General features: G+C 44.8%; 1 protein-coding gene across 1 annotated transcript; it reads left to right on the top strand.

The window, feature by feature from the left end:
* Positions 1–15,143: 15,143 nt before the first annotated feature.
* On the top strand, positions 15,144–18,453 carry LOC123165190 (disease resistance protein Pik-2). The gene is made up of 2 exons (XM_044582820.1): positions 15,144–16,113; positions 16,556–18,453. Exons 1-2 carry the CDS (start codon positions 15,314–15,316, stop codon positions 18,165–18,167), a joined length of 2,412 nt encoding a protein of 803 aa, XP_044438755.1. The 5' UTR covers positions 15,144–15,313; the 3' UTR covers positions 18,168–18,453.
* The last annotated feature ends 741 nt before the right edge of the window (positions 18,454–19,194 follow it).

Below are 19,194 nucleotides of genomic sequence, written 5' to 3'. Positions count from 1 at the left end.
TATTGTTGTGGTTTTGATGCGTAGGTAAGAACGGTTCTTGCTCAGCCCGTAGCAGCCACGTAAAACTTGCAACAACAAAGTAGAGGACGTCTAACTTGTTTTTGCAGGGCATGTTGTGATGTGATATGGTCAAGGTATGATGCTATATTTTATTGTATGAGATGATCATGTTTTGTAACAGAGTTATCGGCAACTGGCAGGAGCCATATGGTTGTCGCTTTATTGTATGCAATGCAATCGCCCTGTAATTGCTTTACTTTATCACTAAGCGGTAGCGATAGTCGTAGAAGCAATAGTTGGCGAGACGACAACGATGCTACAATGGAGATCAAGGTGTCGCGCCGGTGACGATGGTGATCATGACGGTGCTTTGGAGATGGAGATCAAAGGCACAAGATGATGGCCATATCATATCACTTATATTGATTGCATGTGATGTTTATCCTTTATGCATCTTATTCTGCTTTGATTGACGGTAGCATTATAAGATGATCCCTCACTAAATTTCAAGGTACAAGTGTTCTCCCTGAGTATGCACCGTTGCCAAAGTTTGTCGTGCCGAGACACCACGTGATGATCGGGTGTGATAAGCTCAACGTTCATCTACAACGGGTGCAATCCAGTTTTGCACACGCAGAATACTCGGGTTAAACTTGACGAGCCTAGCATATGCAGATATGGCCTCGGAACACTGAGACCGAAAGGTCGAACGTGAATCATATAGTACATATGATCAACATAGTGATGGTCACCATTGAAAACTACTCCATTTCACGTGATGATCGGTTATGGTTTAGTTGATTTGGATGACGTGATCACTTAGATGATAAGAGAGATGTCTATCTAAGTGGGAGTTCTTAAGTAATATGATTAATTGAACTCAAAATTATCATGAACTAAGTACCTGATAGTATTTTGCTTGTCTATGTTGTTGTAGATAGATGGCCTGTGCTATTGTTCCGTTGAATTTTAATGCGTTCCTTGAGAAAGCGAAGTTGAAAGATGATGGTAACAATTACACGGACTGGGCCCGTAACTTGAGGATTATCCTCATTGCTGCACAGAAGAATTACGTCCTGGAAGCACCGCTGGGTGCCAGGCCTGCTGCAGATGCAACTGACGACGTTAAGAACGTTTGGCAGAGCAAAGCTGATGACTACTCGATAGTTCAGTGTGCCATGCTTTACGGCTTAGAATTGGGACTTCAACGACGTTTTGAACGTCATGGAGCATATGAGATGTTCCAGGAGTTGAAGTTAATATTTCAAGCAAATGCCCGGATTGAGAGATATGAAGTCTCCAATAAGTTCTACAGCTGTAAGATGGAGGAGAATAATTCTATCAGTGAACATATACTCACAATGTCTGGGTATAACAATCACTTGATTCAACTGGGAGTTAATCTTCCGGATGATAGTGTCATTGACAGAATTCTTCAATCACTGCCACCAAGCTACAAAAGCTTCGTGATGAACTAGAATATGCAAGGTATGGATAAGACGATTCCCGAGCTCTTCGCAATCCTAAAGGCTGCGGAGGTAGAAATCAAGAAGGAGCATCAAGTGTTGATGGTCAACAAGACCACCAGTTTCAAGAAAAAGGGTAAAGGGAAGAAGAAGGGGAACTTCAAGAAGAACGGAAAACAAGTTGCTGCTCAAGAGAAGAAACCCAAGTCTGGACCTAAGCCTAAGACTGAGTGCTTCTACTGCAAGCAGACTGGTCACTGGAAGCGGAACTGCCCCAAGTATTTGGCAGATAAGAAGGATGGCAAGGTGAACAAAGGTATATGTGATATACATGTTATTGATATGTACCTTACTAGAGCTTGCAGTAGCACCTGGGTATTTGATACTGGTTCTGTTGCTAATATTTGCAACTCGAAACAGGGACTACGGATTAAGCGAAGACTGGCTAAGGACGAGGTGACGATGCGCGTGGGAAATGGTTCCAAAGTCGATGTGATCGCCGTCGGCACGCTACCTCTACATCTACCTTCGGGATTAGTTTTAGACCTGAATAATTGTTATTTGGTGCCAGCGTTGAGCATGAAAATTATATCTGGATCTTGTTTGATGCGAGACGGTTATTCATTTAAATCTGAGAATAATGGTTGTTCCATTTATATGAGTAACATCTTTTATGGTCATGCACCCTTGAAGAGTGGTCTATTTGTGTTAAATCTCGATAGTAGTGACACACATATTCATAATGTTGAAGCCAAAAGATGCAGACTTGATAATGATAGTGCAACTTATTTGTGGCACTCCGTTTGGGTCATATTGGTGTAAAGCGCATGAAGAAACTCCATACTGATGGACTTTTGGAATCACTTGATTATGAATCACTTGGTACTTGCGAACCATGCCTCATGGGCAAGATGACTAAAACACCGTTCTCCAGAACAATGGAGCGAGCAACAGATCTGTTGGAGATCATACATACTGATGTATGTGGTCCGATGAATATTGAGGCTCGCGTTGGGTATCGTTATTTTCTCACCTTCACAGCTGTGATTTGAGCAGATATGGGTATATCTACTTAATGAAACATAAGTCTGAAACATTTGAAAAGTTCAAAGAATTTCAGAGTGAAGTGGAAAATCATCGTAACAAGAAAATAAAGTTTCTACGATCTGATCGTGGAGGAGAATATTTGAGTTACGAGTTTGGTCTACATTTGAAACAATGCGGAATAGTTTCGCAACTCACGCCACCCGGAACACCACAGCGTAATGGTGTGTCCGAACGTCGTAATCGTACTTTACTAGATATGGTGCGATCTATGATGTCTCTTACTGATTTACCGCTATCGTTTTGGGGTTATGCTTTAGAGATGGCTGCATTCACGTTAAATAGGGCACCATCGAAATCCGTTGAGACGATGCCTTATGAACTGTGGTTTGGCAAGAAACCAAAGTTGTCGTTTCTTAAAGTTTGGGGCTGCGATGCTTATGTGAAAAAGCTTCAAGCTGATAAGCTCGAACCCAAATCGGAGAAATGTGTCTTCATAGGATACCCAAAGGAAACTGTTGGGTACCCCTTCTATCACAGATCCGAAGGCAAGACATTCGTTGCTAAGAATGGATCCTTTCTAGAGAAGGAGTTTCTCTCGAAAGAAGTGAGTGGGAGGATAGTAGAACTTGATGAGGTAACTGTACCTGCTCCCTTATTGGAAAGTAGTTCATCACAGAAACCGGTTCCTGTGACACCTACACCAATTAGTGAGGAAGCTAATGACATTGATCATGAAACTTCAGATCAAGTTACTACCGAACCTCGTAGGTTAACCAGAGTAAGATCCGCACCAGAGTGGTACGGTAATCCTATTCTGGAGGTCATGTTACTTGACCAAGGCGAACCTACGGATTATGAAGAAGCGATGGTGAGACCAGATTCCGCAAAATGGCTTGAAGCCATGAAATCTGAGATGGGATCCATGTATGAGAACAAAGTGTGGACTTTGGTTGACTTGCCCGATGATCGGCGAGCCATAGAGAATAAATGGATCTTCAATAAGAAGACTGACGCTAACGGTAATGTTACTGTCTACAAAGCTTGACTTCTTGCAAAAGGTTTTCGACAAGTTCAAGGAGTTGACTACGATGAGACTTTCTCACCCGTAGCGATGCTTAAGTCTGCCCGAATCATGTTAGCAATAGCCGCATTTTATGATTATGAAATTTGGCAAATGGATGTCAAAACTGCATTCCTGAATGGATTTCTGGAAGAAGAGTTGTATATGATGCAACCGGAAGGTTTTGTCGATCCAAAGGGAGCTAACAAAGTGTGCAAGCTCCAGCGGTCCATTTATGGACTGGTGCAAGCCTCTCTGAGTTGGAATAAACGTTTTTGATAGTGTGATCAAAGCATATGGTTTTATATATATAGACTTTTGGAGAAGCCTATATTTACAAGAAAGTGAGTGGGAGCTCTGTAGCATTTCTGATATTATATGTGGATGACATATTGCTGATTGGAAATGATATAGAATTTCTGGATAGCATGAAAGGATACTTGAATAAGAGTTTTTCAATGAAAGACCTCGGTGAAGCTGCTTACATATTGGGCATCAAGATCTATAGAGATAGATCAAGACGCTTGATAGGACTTTCACAAAGCACATACCTTGACAAAGTTTTGAAGAAGTTCAAAATGGATCAAGCAAAGAAAGGGTTCTTGCCTATGTTACAAAGTGTGAAGTTGAGTCAGACTCAATGCCCGACCACTGCAGAAGATAGAGAGAAAATGAAGATGTCCCTATGCTTCAGCTATAGGCTCTATCATGTATGCAATGTTGTGTACCAGACCTGATGTGTGTCTTGCTATTAGCCTAGCAGGGAGGTACCAAAGTAATCCAGGAGTGGATCACTGGACAGCGGTCAAGAATATCCTGAATACCTGAAAAGGACTAAGGATATGTTTATCGTTTATGGAGGTGACAGAGAGCTAGTCATAAATGGTTACGTCGATGCAAGCTTTGTCACTGATCCGGACGATTCTAAATCGCAAACCGGATACGTGTTTACATTGAACGGTGGAGCTGTCAGTTGGTGCAGTTCTAAACAAAGCGTCGTGGCGGGATCTACGTGTGAAGCGGAGTACATAGCTGCTTCGGAAGCAGCAAATGAAGGAGTCTGGATGAAGGAGTTCATATCCGATCTAGGTGTCATACCTAGTGCATCGGGACCAATGAAAATCTTTTGTGACAATACTGGTGCAATTGCCTTGGCAAAGGAATCCAGATTTCACAAGAGAACCAAGCACATCAAGAGATGCTTCAATTCCATCCGGGATCAAGTCCAGGTGGGAGACATAGAGATTTGCAAGATAGATATGGATCTAAATGTTGCAAACCCGTTGACTAAGCCTCTTCCACGAGCAAAACATGATCAACACCAAGACTCCATGGGTGTTAGAATCATTACTGTGTAATCTAGATTATTGACTCTAGTGCAAGTGGGAGACTGAAGGAAATATGCCCTAGAGGCAATAATAAAGTTATTATTTATTTCCTCATATCATGATAAATGTTCATTATTCATGCTAGAATTGTATTAACCGGAAACATAATACATGTGTGAATACATAGACAAACATAGTGTCACTAGTATGCCTCTACTTGACTAGCTCGTTAATCAAAGATGGTTAAGTTTCCTAACCATTAACATGAGTTGTCATTTGATTAACGGGATCACATCATTAGGAGAATGATGTGATTGACTTGACCTATTCCGTTAGCTTAGCACTTGATCGTTTAGTATGTTGCTATTCCTTTCTTCATGACTTATACATGTTCCAATGACTATGGGATTATGCAACTCCCGTTTACCGGAGGAACACTTTCTGTGCTACCAAACGTCACAACGTAACTGGGTGATCATAAAGGTGCTCTACAGGTGTCTCCGAAGGTAATTGTTGAGTTGGCGTATTTCGAGATTAGGATTTGTCACTCCGATTGTCGGAGAGGTATCTCTGGGCCCTCTCGGTAATGCACATCACTATAAGCCTTGCAAGCAATGTGACTAATGAGTTAGTTGCAGGATGATGCATTACGTAACGAGTAAAGAGACTTGCCGGTAACGAGATTGAGCTAGGTATTGAGATACCGATGATCGAATTTCGGGCAAGTAACATACCGATTACAAAGGGAACAACATATGTTGTTATGCGGTTTGACCGATAAAGATCTTCATAGAATATGTAGGAGCCAATATGAGCATCCAGGTTCCGCTATTGGTTATTGACCGGAGACCTGTCTCGGTCATGTCTACATAGTTCTCGAACCCGTAGGGTCCGCACGCTTAAAGTCTGTGACGATCGGTATTCTGAGTTTTTGTGTTTTGATGTACCGAAGGTAGTTCGGTGTCCCAGATATGATCACGGACATGACGAGGAGTCTCGAAATGGTCGAGATGTAAAGATTGATATATTGGACGACTATGTTCGGACACCGGAAGTGTTTCAGGAGGTTTCGGACATATATCGGAGTACCGGGGGTTTACCCGGAACCCCCCGGGGAGTATAATGGGCCTATTGGGTCTTAGTGGAGAAGAGGAGGGGCGGCCAGGGCAGGCCGCGTGCCCCTCCCCCTCTAGTCCGAATTGGACAAGAAGGGGGGGGCAGCGCCCCCCTTTCCTTCCTCCTCTCTCCTCCCCTTCCCCCTTTCCTACTCCTACTAGGAAAGGAGTCCTACTCCCGGTGGGAGTAGGACTCCCCCTTGGTGCGCCCTCCTCCTTGGTCGTCCGCCTCCCCTAGCTCCTTTATATACGGGGGCAGGGGGGCACCCCAAGACACAACAATTGATCATTGATCTCTTAGCCGTGTGCGGTGCCCCCTCCACCATAATCCACCTCAGTCATATCGTAGCGGTGCTTAGGCGAAGCCCTGCGTCGGTAACTTCATCAACACCGTCACCACGCCGTCGTGCTGACGAAGCTCTTCCCCGAAGCTCTACGGGATCGTGAGTTCGCGGGACGTCACCGAGCTGAACGTGTGCTGAACGCGGAGGTGCCGTACGTTCGGTACTGAGGATCGGTCGATCGTGAAGACTTACGACTACATCAACCGCGTTGTCATAATGCTTCCGCTTACGGTCTACGAGGGTACGTGGACAACACTCTCCCCTCTCGTTGCTATGCATCACCATGATCTTGCGTATGCGTAGGAATTTTTTTGAAATTACTACGTTCCCCAACAATACCATGGTGAACAACCCAATGAGGGCATCACGTCTGAAGCTTCTAATAATGAAGACACTGTACATGATGGTGCTGGGATGTGTGACATGCGCAACACTCTCATAAGGGGCACATGCATGGAAAGTAATGCAGATCATGATGAATGTACAAGAGACATTCATGTGGATGCTTCCAGCGGTGATGGAAGGAACCAGGAGCCAAATGCAATAGCCAAGGTGTTCTTTGAACTATTGACAGAGGCAAAAAAAAAGAGTTGTACCCAGGTGGCAAGGATGTCATGAAGCTATCTTTCATTGTGAAGCTTTACCAAATCAAGTGTGTATCTGGGATGACCAATAGAGCATGTGACTTAGTTCTGGAGATGTTCACGCAGGTGCTGCCAAAGGTTCACCGCATTCCTAGTAATCTCGCAAAAGTAAGGAAGGTGATCTGGGATCCTGGGCTGGATTACAAGAAGATACACGTGTGCATTAATGATTGTGTTGTTCTATTTCGTAATGATCATGCCGATGCGGAAGAATGCCCTGTCTGTCATGCCTCTCGATGGAAATCTACTCCTACAAGTGACGAAGATAATGCTGAAGAAAATATGCCCTTGAGGCAATAATAAAGTTGTTATTTATATTTCCTTATATCATGAAAAATGTTTATTATTCATGCTAGAATTGTATTAACCGGAAACTTGATGCATGTGTGAATACATAGACAAAACAAAATGTCCCTAGTATGCCTATACTTGACTAGCTCGTTAATCAAAGATGGTTAAGTTTCCTGACCATAGACATGTGTTGTCATTTGATGAACGGGATCACATCATTAGGAGAATCATGTGATGGACAAGACCCATCCGTTAGCTTAGCATAATGATCGTTAAGTTTTATTGCTATTGCTTTCTTCATGACTTATACATATTCCTTTGACTATGAGATTATGCAACTCCCAAATACCGGAGGAACACCTTATGTGCTATCAAACGTCACAACGTAACTAGGTGATTATAAAGATGCTCTACAGGTGTCTCCGATGGTGTTTGTTGGGTTGTCATAGATCGAGATTAGGATTTGTCACTCCGAGTATCGGAGAGGTATCTTTGGGCCCTCTCGGTAATGCTCATCACGATAAGCCTTGCAAGCAATGTGACTAATGAGTTAGTTACGGGATGATGCATTACGGAATGAGTAAAGAGACTTGCTGGTAACGAGATTGAACTAGGTATGAGGATACGGATGATCGAATCTCGGGCAAGTAACATACCGATGACAAAGGGAATAACGTATGTTGTCATTGCGGTTTGACCGATAAAGATCTTCGTAGAATATGTAGGAACCAATATGAGCATCCAGGTTCCGCCGTTGGTTATTGACCGGAGATGTGTCTCGGTCATGCCTACATAGTTCTCGAACCCGTAGGGTCCGCACGCTTAACGTTCGATGACGATTTGTATTATGAGTTATGTGTTTTGGTGACCGAAGATTGTTCAGAGTCCCTGATAAGATCATGGACATGACGAGGAGTCTCGAAATAGTCGAGAGGTAAAAATTGATATATTGTATGATAGTATTCGGACACCGGAATGGTTCCGGTTTGTTTCGGGTATTTTTCGGAGTACCGGGAGGTTACCGGAACCCCCCGGGGAAAGTAATGGGCCAACATGGGCCATAGGAGAGAGGGGAGGCAGCCCACAAGGGGTGGCCGCGCCCCCCTCCCATAGGGAGTCCGAATTGGACTAGAGGAGGGGGCGCGCCCCCCTTTCCTTCTCCTCTTCCCTCTCCCTTCCCTCTTCCCCCCCTCCACGGAAGGAAGGGGGAAACCTACTAGGACTAGGAGTCCTAGTGGCCCCCCCCACTTGGGCGCGCCCCTAGGCCGGCGGCCTCCTCCCCTCCTCCTTTATATACGGGGGCAGGGGGCATCCCATAGCACATCAATAGTTCTCTTAGCCGTGTGCGGCGCCCCCTCCACAGTTTACTCCTCCAGTCATAGCGTCGTAGTGCTTAGGCGAAGCCCTGCGCAGATCACATCACCATCACCGTCACCACGCCGTCGTGCTGAAGAAACTCTTCCTCGACCCTCTGCTGGATCAAGAGTTTGAGGGACATCATCGAGCTGAACGTGTGCTGAACTCGGAGGTGCCGTACGTTCGGTACTAGATTGGTTGGATCGTGAAGACGTTCGACTACATCAACTGCGTTAAACTAACGCTTCCGCTTTCGGTCTATGAGGGTATGTGGACACACTCTTCCCCTCTCGTTGCTATGCATCTCCTAGATAGATCTTGCGTGATCGTAGGATTTTTTTTTGAAATTGCATGCTATGTTCCCCAACAAATGCATCAAGCCGTAAATCAAAGGAGTGAGTGCCACATAAAGTTCTAAGGTATTTCCCACTCATTCCAAGACTGCAAAGGTTGTACATGACTGAACATATGTCGTCACATATGAAATAGCATAAGGAGGGTCGGGTGGATGATGGCGTAATGAGGCATCCTGCAGATTCGAAGGTCTGGAAGCATTTTATAAGAAATATTCTAAGAAATTCTCAAAAGATGCTCACCGTGTTTGGCTTGGCCTTGCTTCGGATGGATTCAACCCCTTTGGGATCATGAGTATATCACACACTACATGGCCTGTCATTCTTATTCCATATAACTTTCCACCTTGGATGTGTATGAAACAACAAAATTGTATTTATTTCAATGATTATTCCAGGACCAAAGTCAGCAGGAAATAACATAGATGTGTACTTGCAGCCCTTAACTGATGAACTGAATGTTCTATAGGAGGATGGTGCTTAGACATATGATGCTGCAACTAAAAAAAGTCCAGATGTATGCATGCTTGTTGTGGACCATCAATGACTACCCATCTTACGCAATGTTGAGTGTTTGGAGCACAAAAGGCAAGCTAGCGTGCTCGTATTGCCACAAACATACATATTTTCTATGGCTCAAGTATGGTCGAAAGCATTGCTACATGGGACACCGTCATTTTCTGCCCAGGACCCACAAATGGCGTTGAAACAAGTGTTTGTTCAACAACAAGACAAATAATAGTGAAGCTCCAGTGGCACTTATAGGTGAACAAGTTGTGTAGGAACTTGATAGCATTCAGCATGCACCATTTGGAAGGTGAAATAAGAGAAAGCGACCAAAAACTAATAGGTGGCATAACTGGCGGAAGAAAAGTGTATTTTTCCAGCTCCCATATTGGAAGCACTTGCTTGTTAGGCACAATTTGTATGTTATGCACATCGAGAAGAACATTTGTGACATCATTCTGTGGACTTTGCTTGAGATGGATAAGAAATCAAAGGATGGTGTGAAGGCTCGTCTTGATTTGGAGGACATGAAATTTAGGAAGGACCAACATCCAAAGCCTGGTAAGCATAACTGGATAAGTATGAAATAAAGAAAGGTTGCTATACTTTGAAAAAATGAAGAAAAGATAATGCTCCTCAAGTTTCTGTAGAGCATTAATATGCCTGATGGCTATGCTTCACACATTAAGCGATGTGTAGTCCTTGATTAGTGCAAGATTAGTGGACTCAAAACTCATGACTGTCATGTTATATTTCAGAAACTTCTTCCTATTGCATTGCGCAAGCTTTTGCCAGAGAATGTTGTTAACCCATTGCTTCAGCTGAGTAAATTATTTTCTGATTTATTCTCCAAGGAGTTAAGGGCTGAAGATTTGGAGAGTTGAGAAAAACAATTCCATAAACTCTATGTCAGCTCGAGATGATCTTTCCATCAGCATTCTTTGATATTATGATGCATCTCCCAATTCATCTTGCTGAAGAGGCTCGATTGGGAGGGCCTGTCTTGTACAGATGGATGTATCCAATTGAGCGATAATTGCGTACCTAAAAGGATATGTGCGTAACAAGGCTCAACCAGAAGGCTCTATTGCAGAGGGGTACATACTTGAAGAGAGCATAACTTTTTGCAGTCGATTCCTTGATGGAATGCCTACCAAGCTAAGTCAGTCCGAATGTAATGGAGGTGCAGATCAACCACCAACAGGGATTAGCATAATGAGTACAGTTGATTACTCCAAGAAAGGTTTTGTTTGTGAATCATTCTCTTTGGCTAAGATTAATCAAATGAGGCATTTCATAATAACAAACTGTGAGGAAACCGCACCATGGATTGAGTAAGGATACTTATGTATTTATTTCACATCATGATATGCATTAATACTTTCCTGTTCAACTAACAACCATTTCTCTTTGAAGTGAACATCTTGAGGAGCTCACAAGTAACAATTCTCCTAATCCTAAAAAGCAGCACAAGAGTTTGTTCGCTGGTTTGAGAGACGGGTAAGTTTCTTTTGCACTTTCACTAATGTTCCTCGTAATAACGTACCAACGCCGTACATTACACTCACACATATTCTGTTCCATGAAACAGATCACAGAGCTCCACAATGATGGGAAGGTCAGCAATCTTATTTATGCACTAGCTAAAGGACCCGATCACTTAGCTCGTGTATACAACCATACAATTATGAATGGATATTTCTTTTGGAATTCCTATATAGAGCAGGACTTGAGTACCCAGGGCCGGTCCTGAGATTTTGGGGGCCCGGGGCGAGACTAAAACTCGGGGCCCTTAATATAGACATAATAATAACAATGAATACACATATGAATATGAAATATTATCAATAACACTTGAATGCATCCAAAAACTGTATGCATATCAAATAATTTATACATATTACCTTTCTTCCAACATTCCTTGATGCAATGTCACTTACGGTGGGGTCGATGTCAATCTCATCGATAATTTTTTCTTCATGCATAATGTTGCCAAACCATTTAACCTCTCTTGAGTTATTGTTGACCTTAGATAGATCTTCATAATTTCAACTTTGAAAAACTTCTTTCGGCCAGTTGACGGTCACATGCACAACAAAAAAGATGTAATAAGCAATGGCGATAATAGGATACCAATGAGCTTCTCGGACATGCTTGAAAAATCTCCATAGCAGACACTACGCTATCTAGTAAAGTGAATCTCATATAGATAAAGATCATATACCTCAACATTACATGAAGCATTAAGAGAGAAAGTCTGCAATTTTTTGTTCCTCAAGATCATTGTGGTTGTACCCACTCATCCACAATTTTCTTCCTTTTCCTTTTAGATGCATGCTTTCTTTCGAATAACATGATAAAACACACTGATGAAAATAAACAAAAAAATTGCATCAGTTGTTTAACAGTGCCGCCGTGCCGTCTATGCATCCACGGAACTGCAAGAACCACAATAAGAATATAAGATATACCTTGGATGGTCGAATCGGTGATGAACGGCGAGCAAAGCGGGTTGGCGGCGACTGGGCGTCGATGCCCCATGGATTGAAATCGCGGCAAACTGACGATCTGAAGTACTAGGAAGGAAACTAGGATTTAGGAGACAAGGGAAAATGAGCGCTGAGCACGCTTTCGCGAACAGAGGAAGCGTCGGTGGCCGCTGGGAATCGCTCCGTGAGTGCGTGATTAGGAAGGGGATCAATCATTCTTTTTGACGTGAATCACTCCTTTTTTCTGGACGTAAACAAAGGAAGGGATCGATCGCGGCGTTCCGTGCCTCATTGATTGCGACCTACTGCGTGCGTACGAGCGCTGCCTGTGACCTGCTCGTGTTGGGTGAGGCCGAGCCGGCCAGCCCATACAAATTTTCGCTGACCACCGGAAATTTTTGGGCCATAGCTAATCTAGGGAGGGGCCCCTGGATTCCGGGGGCCTGGGGCGGCCGCCCCCCTCCCCCCCACAGGGCCGGCCCTGTGAGTACCCAAAATGGTGGCGTCATAGTCAAGGGCGATGCAACAACATGCAATATTGATTATTACAAGGTGATCAAGAAAATCATATTTCTTGATTTTCCTCCTGATAAGGAGGTTGTTCTATTCTGGTGTGACTGGTTTGATGTGCCTCCTACCAACATAACTGAGAGTAAGGGGTATAAGAAGGACAAATATGGAATTATTGACCTTGACACTACTCTACACTGGTTCCAGGGAGGCCCTGACATTCTAGGCCTCCAATCTCAACAGGTTTTCTATGTGAGAGATGTGAAGAACCCTAATTGGGCAGATGTTATTAAAATGAATCCACACAATTTGTTTGCTCCTTCCGTTTTAAATGGTGTAGGCCTTGATGAAGCTGCTGAAGCCGATAAAGGTGGTGCGGCAGACGTATTTGATGTCGTCAATGTAGAAATTACAGTGCCAGAAATTACAGTACCTGAAGGGATAGATCACTAGTTGGTGCAGTAATGATGACGAAGGATCCAACGTTGGTGTTTCAGTCATAAAAAATATAAAACCCGTTGAGTTTGAAGATGTCCAATTCGAATCTAATGATGATACGGACGATGATGAGGCTTACGTAAATGATGGCTATGTTGCTCCTTTGGGACAAGAAGAATTGGATAATGACTAGGGGTTCTTTGTATAGTTTTTAATCTCTTGGTAAGGTGCTTTTCACATGTTTAAGCCATGAATATAAGTTCCTGAACTTTTTTGATGTCACCTACGAGTAGTATCTCTCCTGAAGTTTAATCTGATGTGAAACAGGTTCAAACAAGGCACTCCTGCATAGTGTCATCTGTCGTGGCAAATGGGAACAGAAGCTAGTGCTCAGCACTAACAGTTTGGTGATGAAGAGAAGAGAAGAGTAGTTGTTGTTCTTTTAGCGTTGTTGCTATTTTGACAGTGCTATGTACACATTGTTGCTATGAACTTGTGTTCTTTTAGTGTTGTTGCTATTTTCATTACTTTGTCGTGACCTTATGGTCTTTTGTGTGAACAATCTACACAAGTATGGCTGATGAAACTTGTGTGTTGTCATGTTGAAACATATGTCATATATCTTGCTGAGATGGTTTGTTATATCCTACTAAAATCTTGTGTCATATGTCCTTATATATATCCTATTTAAAAGCGACCACACCCGGCTAACTCCACACCATAACACAAGCCGCTCCTCATCCTCCTCCTTGCATTGTATCTGCCATGACTACAGGCAACGAAGCTCTGTGGGAGAGCCTTTACAGGGAGATGAAGGACGTCGTGGCCGCCCTTGCCGCCGCCAGGCAGAGCGGCCATGCCAAGCGGATCGAGGCCGGCTTGCCGGTCAGCTCGCCCGGGGTCTCCAACGATGAGGACGAGACCACGATGGATACGGGCTCTGATGACTCCGTCCAGGCTCCCGCGCCTCCTGTGCACCATGGAGCAGGAGCGGGCGCACTACAACGCCGCCATGGTGGAGGTGCAGCTTGCACCGACGCCTTTGTCAGTGTTCCAGCGGGCGTAGAAGGAACAACAATACAACATGTTCCTCCTGGCGCAACATCGGCTGGCAGAGGGCCAGATCTACGACGAACGCGCGAGCGAGAATGCCGTGGTGGCCATGAACCCCAACTTCGTCGTGGAGTAGCGTGTCATCTACAATGCCGTCCGCGCTCAAGTCGCCGCTTGCCAAGAAGCGGCTGCCGCCAAGGCGCGACTCCAGGCGATCGTGGAGGAGAACAACGCCAGCTACTCGTCCTACGCGCCGTTGACGAACTATTAGGTAGCCCGGTGGGACGACGACAGTGTCGGCGCCACCATTCCCACCGTGGACCTCACGATCACCGGTGATGGATAGGTCGCGGACTCCTACGAGGATGAGTAGGCCACAGGAGGCGGCGGGTCCTGGTCTCCCATGTGGGCCGATCCATCTCCCGTGGTCTACTCTTCCTCGCCGGAGACCACACCTTCGCTTCACGGGTCATATCGTCGGTGATCATGGAGACGGCGGATGGAGGACGACAGGGGCTTGGATGCCGGGTGCTGCCGCCCTAGGTAGGTTTGGGGGCAGGTCTTTTTTCTGTTCTAAATGTTCAAAGTGTAATGAAAATCCATCGTATTTGTATGAAATCCGTCATGTTTATAAGAAATTCGGCCGCGTTTGCATGAATTTCATCCAGTTTGTTGAAAAAGAGTTTGAAATGTATGCGGCTATGATTGGATGGCGACCTCCCGCATCCGTGTCCGTGGACGGATGCGGGAGAAATTTTGCGGGTTACTGTTGGAGATGCCCTTAGGCATAACTTTGGTCTTATATGACTTACTATTTATTTTTTGTGTGCGTGTGCATCCTACATATGCAAAGACCAGATGTGTGTTTATTGTGTTTGTACCTTTTGATCCTTTATTTTGATTGAATAAAATCGACACTTTGTCGGAAAAGAGACGTTGTTTGAAGCGATGAGTGGACCATGTTTGTAAGAAAAACAGTTTTTGATTTGGACATGATTCTTGTGATTAAAAAATAGATATTTAAAAAGTTAAAGAAGTATCGGGCCAACACAGTTCGTGCTCTCTGTTGACCAAATGCGGTCTTTTTCTAGGATTTTTTATTCTGTTTTTCTAGGGAGATTTTTCATTCTGGGGATGCTGCTGTGAAGTGTGAAGTAGCCTACAGAAATATTTGCGCACCCACCACGAAGACAACAGCGGCCACCAGGCGACGAGGACTTGGCTGCAAGTCCACGCCCATCCTCGCCGCCGGCGACGCCCACAAATCCAGATCCAGAGAGCTAGAGAAGGTTGTTCTCAACCGGCCGGCGGGATGGAGATCGCGGTGGGCGCGCTGTCGGGCATGGTGGAGGCGCTGCCGGGCAAGCTGGGCGAGCTGCTGCAGCAGGAGTACGAGCTGCTCTCCGGCGCCCGCGGGGACGTTGCCTTCTTCCAGGACGAGCTGAGGACCATGAACGCCGCCGTGCTCCGCTGCGAGGCCCTCGAGGAGCCCGACGTCCAGACCAGCAGCTGGATCGCCCAGGTCCGCGACCTCGCCTTCGACATCGAGGACTGGGTCGACCTCTTCGCCCACCGCGTCGACGCCGGCACCCACGACGCCACCTCCCACCGGTTCTCCCGCTGGATCCGCCGGCTCACCACCATCCCCGACCGCCACGTCATCGCCACCGAGCTCAAGGAGCTCCGGGCGCGCGTCGTCGAGGTGAGCGAGCTGCGGAAGCGCTACAGCCTCGGCCCGCAGATGCCGTCCCATCACGCGCCCGCCGTCGACCCCCGCCTCTTCGCCTTCTACGCCGACAGCGCCGACCTCGTCGGCATGGACGGGCCGCGGGACGAGGTGGCGGGGATGGTGACCGGACAGGGCTCGGGCGGGCTCAAGGTCGTGTCCATCGTCGGGATGGCCGGCTCCGGGAAGACGACGCTTGCCAGGGAGGTGTACCGATTGGTCAACGCGGGGTTTACGTGCCGCGCATCGGTTTCGGTCGGCCGGAGCTCGGACGTCGCCAAGGTGCTCGGCGATATGCTGTCCCAAGTGGACAGCAGGGGACGAGGTGATGCTGGCGATGTGAATCAATTGATTGGGAGGCTGAGGGAGCATCTGCAAGATAAGAGGTACAACCATTTATATTGACAATCATCGACCACCATTTATGCTGAAAATTTTGCTCCAGTACTGAAGAAATGTCTTCAGTACACTCTTATTCTGTGGCATATTACTCTATTTGCTAATTCGATCAATCCACTTTGCTATTACTCTACTCCATCAATCCATTTCAATTGTTACTGACAAGAGTTAGTTCAGTTAGTTCCACCATTTATACTGAAAAGTTGTTGCTGGATTGACAATCATCAACCACCATTTATGCTGAAATTTTTATTTTGCTCAACAATCCTGTTATTCTGTCGATCATCATTTATACTGAAAAACTTGTCTTCAGTACACTGTTATTCTGTGGCACTTCCTATAAACATCTTCAATAAAACTTAGTCCTGCTTCCTCTTGGTTGAGATAAATGTATACTCTCAGACTCATTTCCCTCTCGTCATCAAATAGGTATCTTCTAATGATTGATGACCTGTGGAGTGTTCAAACCTGGGAGATAATCAAACACTGTTTTCCAGCGAACAATCTCGGGAGTCGGATAATCACTACAACAAGAATTGAGGCTGTTGCGAAAGCAGGTGCAGGTGACCATGTTTACAAGACATGTCTTCTTGGCAAAGACGATGCCGAAACCTTGTTTACCCGAAGAGCTTTTGGGAGTGTGGGTGGATGCCCTGCCCATTTGAAGGATGTCTCAGCTCAGATCATGAAAAAGTGTGGTGGTTTGCCACTCGCTATAGTGAGCGTGGGTGGCTTATTAGCCAGTAAGGCGCGCACAAGAGATGAATTTGAGCGGTTAGGACTGGAATGGCGCACAAATTCAGAGCTACAAGGGATGAAACAGATCATCAAACTCAGCTACAGTGATCTTCCTGCCAATCTCAAGACATGTCTATTACACCTAAGCATATTTCCTGAGAACCATGAGATCGAAATAGAGCGCCTTGCGAGGCGTTGGGTTGCAGAAGGGTTCATCAATGAACAGCGTGGCACAAGCTTGGAGGAAACAGCGAGAAACTACATCAACGAGCTCATTGGCAGAAACTTAATCCAACCATCACAGATGAATCATGATGGCACCCATAGGAGCTATGTTCTTCATCCAGTAATACACGATTTCATCATTTGCAAGTCCATGGAAGACAACTTTGTTGCTCTGGTACATGCTCAACAGCAAGATGTTCCACCTGGTAATGGCACTGTCCGACGGCTATCTTTGTTGAATAGCAGTAAGCATGATCAGGCCACTGCACAAATCGATGGGGCAAAAGTATCTCGTGCTCGCTCGATCACCGTATTTTCTCACACCGGTCGCACGCCTCGTCTGAATGAACTCAGTGTACTGCGGGTTCTTGACCTTGAAGGCTGTCAAGGTCCACTGTGCCTTGATGGTCTCTACAAATTGCTGCTTCTGAGGTACTTGAACCTCAAGGGAACAGATGTCAGTGAGCTCCCAGAACAGATTGGGGAGCTAAGATGCCTGGAGACATTGGATGTGAGATCCACAAAGGTGAAAGTACTACCTCCTAGCATTGTCAAGCTGGAAAAGTTAATGCATTTGCTCGCCGGGAACGCCAAGTTGCCGAGTGGGATAACCAAGATGAAGTCACTGCTGACACTTTCGTGCAGCAATATCGGGAAGAGCGCTGATGCGGACATCATTCAAGAGCTCCGTAACATGGTAAGCTTGAGGGAAATGGAATTATTTTGTAATGTTCCTCGGACGTCTGAGGATAAGAAACAAGTCACATTTCCGAGTGATGGATTTCAGAGTCTTAAGAAGCTTTCGATAAGGTGCAGCTTGCCATCAGTGACCTTTGTGACCGATGCTTTATCGAAGGTTGAAGTGCTTGAGCTAAAGTTTGAAGAAGGCCTTTCAGAGGAGTCGAGTGGTGTGTCTGGTATAGAGCATCTGTCAGGCCTGAAGCATATGATCATTGAGTTTTCACAGCATGATGCGGGTGCTGCAGCAGCAACTGCTGCAGTCAAGACGACTGCTGAGAAGGTCCATCCTAATTGTCAAGTGATCATCGTGAATGTTGATAAGAAGACCAACGAATAGACTTTTGGAGCATTGTGCACATCTGATTCTGAGCAAGCATGAGGGATGTGACATACCTTCTACCGGAGACAGTCAAGGGCATTTGATGATTCGTTTCAACACACTTCCTTAAACAGCGTTCTCGTGATTAATGTAGTGAATTGGTGCTTGAATAAGTGATGCCCCTAGAACTAGGCATTATCGTTCCTCAAATTAAATGTATGATGTTTTCTGCCATTGTTACTTGCTTCTATGCCAAGTGTTTTGATGGGAGGGTGTATCTTACAGAAACTTTATGTTGCTTTCAGTTTCAGTCTGAAAACTATACTAGCAAATGACCCTGCACGGAGTTCGTGTGAATACCTTATATGTAAGTCGCCTGAATCTTGAATTTGGGTCATTCAATTTCTAGACCGTTGATTCTTGCTCTGAGATTTGTGTTGTGTTTTTTTTTGCTGGGCTGTTATATGAGATGGTTTGGGCTATTTTTTTTTGACTGACCACATATTTGGGCCAGTCAATTTGCTACTGGGCTTAAGCCCATTACCTATCACGCCCAGCCCATCCCTCTTTCCCTTTGTTTTTTTCTGTTTTTATGTGTTTCTCCTTTTGCTTTTTGTTTATCTTTATTAGTTGGTTTTAATTTTTTTATTTCTAAGTATCTTTGGGATGTTGGGTGAGTGTAAATGTATACACACAAATTCTGTGCAATATGTGCAAAAAGTACAGTATTATATGATTGTTGTTTGCATACTACAAAAAGTGAAATTTTAAAGCAATGTTGTGTGCAATTGTTAACTTTCTTACATTATTTTTATTCTTAAAGATTAATATCATTGGCACTAATTCATTGTTCCTTATAAAACTTCCTTATTTTGATTTTCATTTAGTTATTATTTCATTTTATTTCCTCCCTAAGGGTAGTACATTTCCACTAACTCATTCCTTTTTAGGATTTGTTTTTGAAAATTCCTCTATTATACGTCAATTCTTGCATTTAAAAAAAATTGTATATTGTGTGCAAATTTTGTCATTGTTTGATTTAGAT

The sequence above is a fragment of the Triticum aestivum genome, chromosome 7D, assembly GCF_018294505.1.
Source record: "Triticum aestivum cultivar Chinese Spring chromosome 7D, IWGSC CS RefSeq v2.1, whole genome shotgun sequence".
Classification (NCBI taxonomy): Eukaryota; Viridiplantae; Streptophyta; class Magnoliopsida; order Poales; family Poaceae; genus Triticum; species Triticum aestivum.
This window is presented reverse-complemented; position numbering and strand designations above follow the sequence as displayed.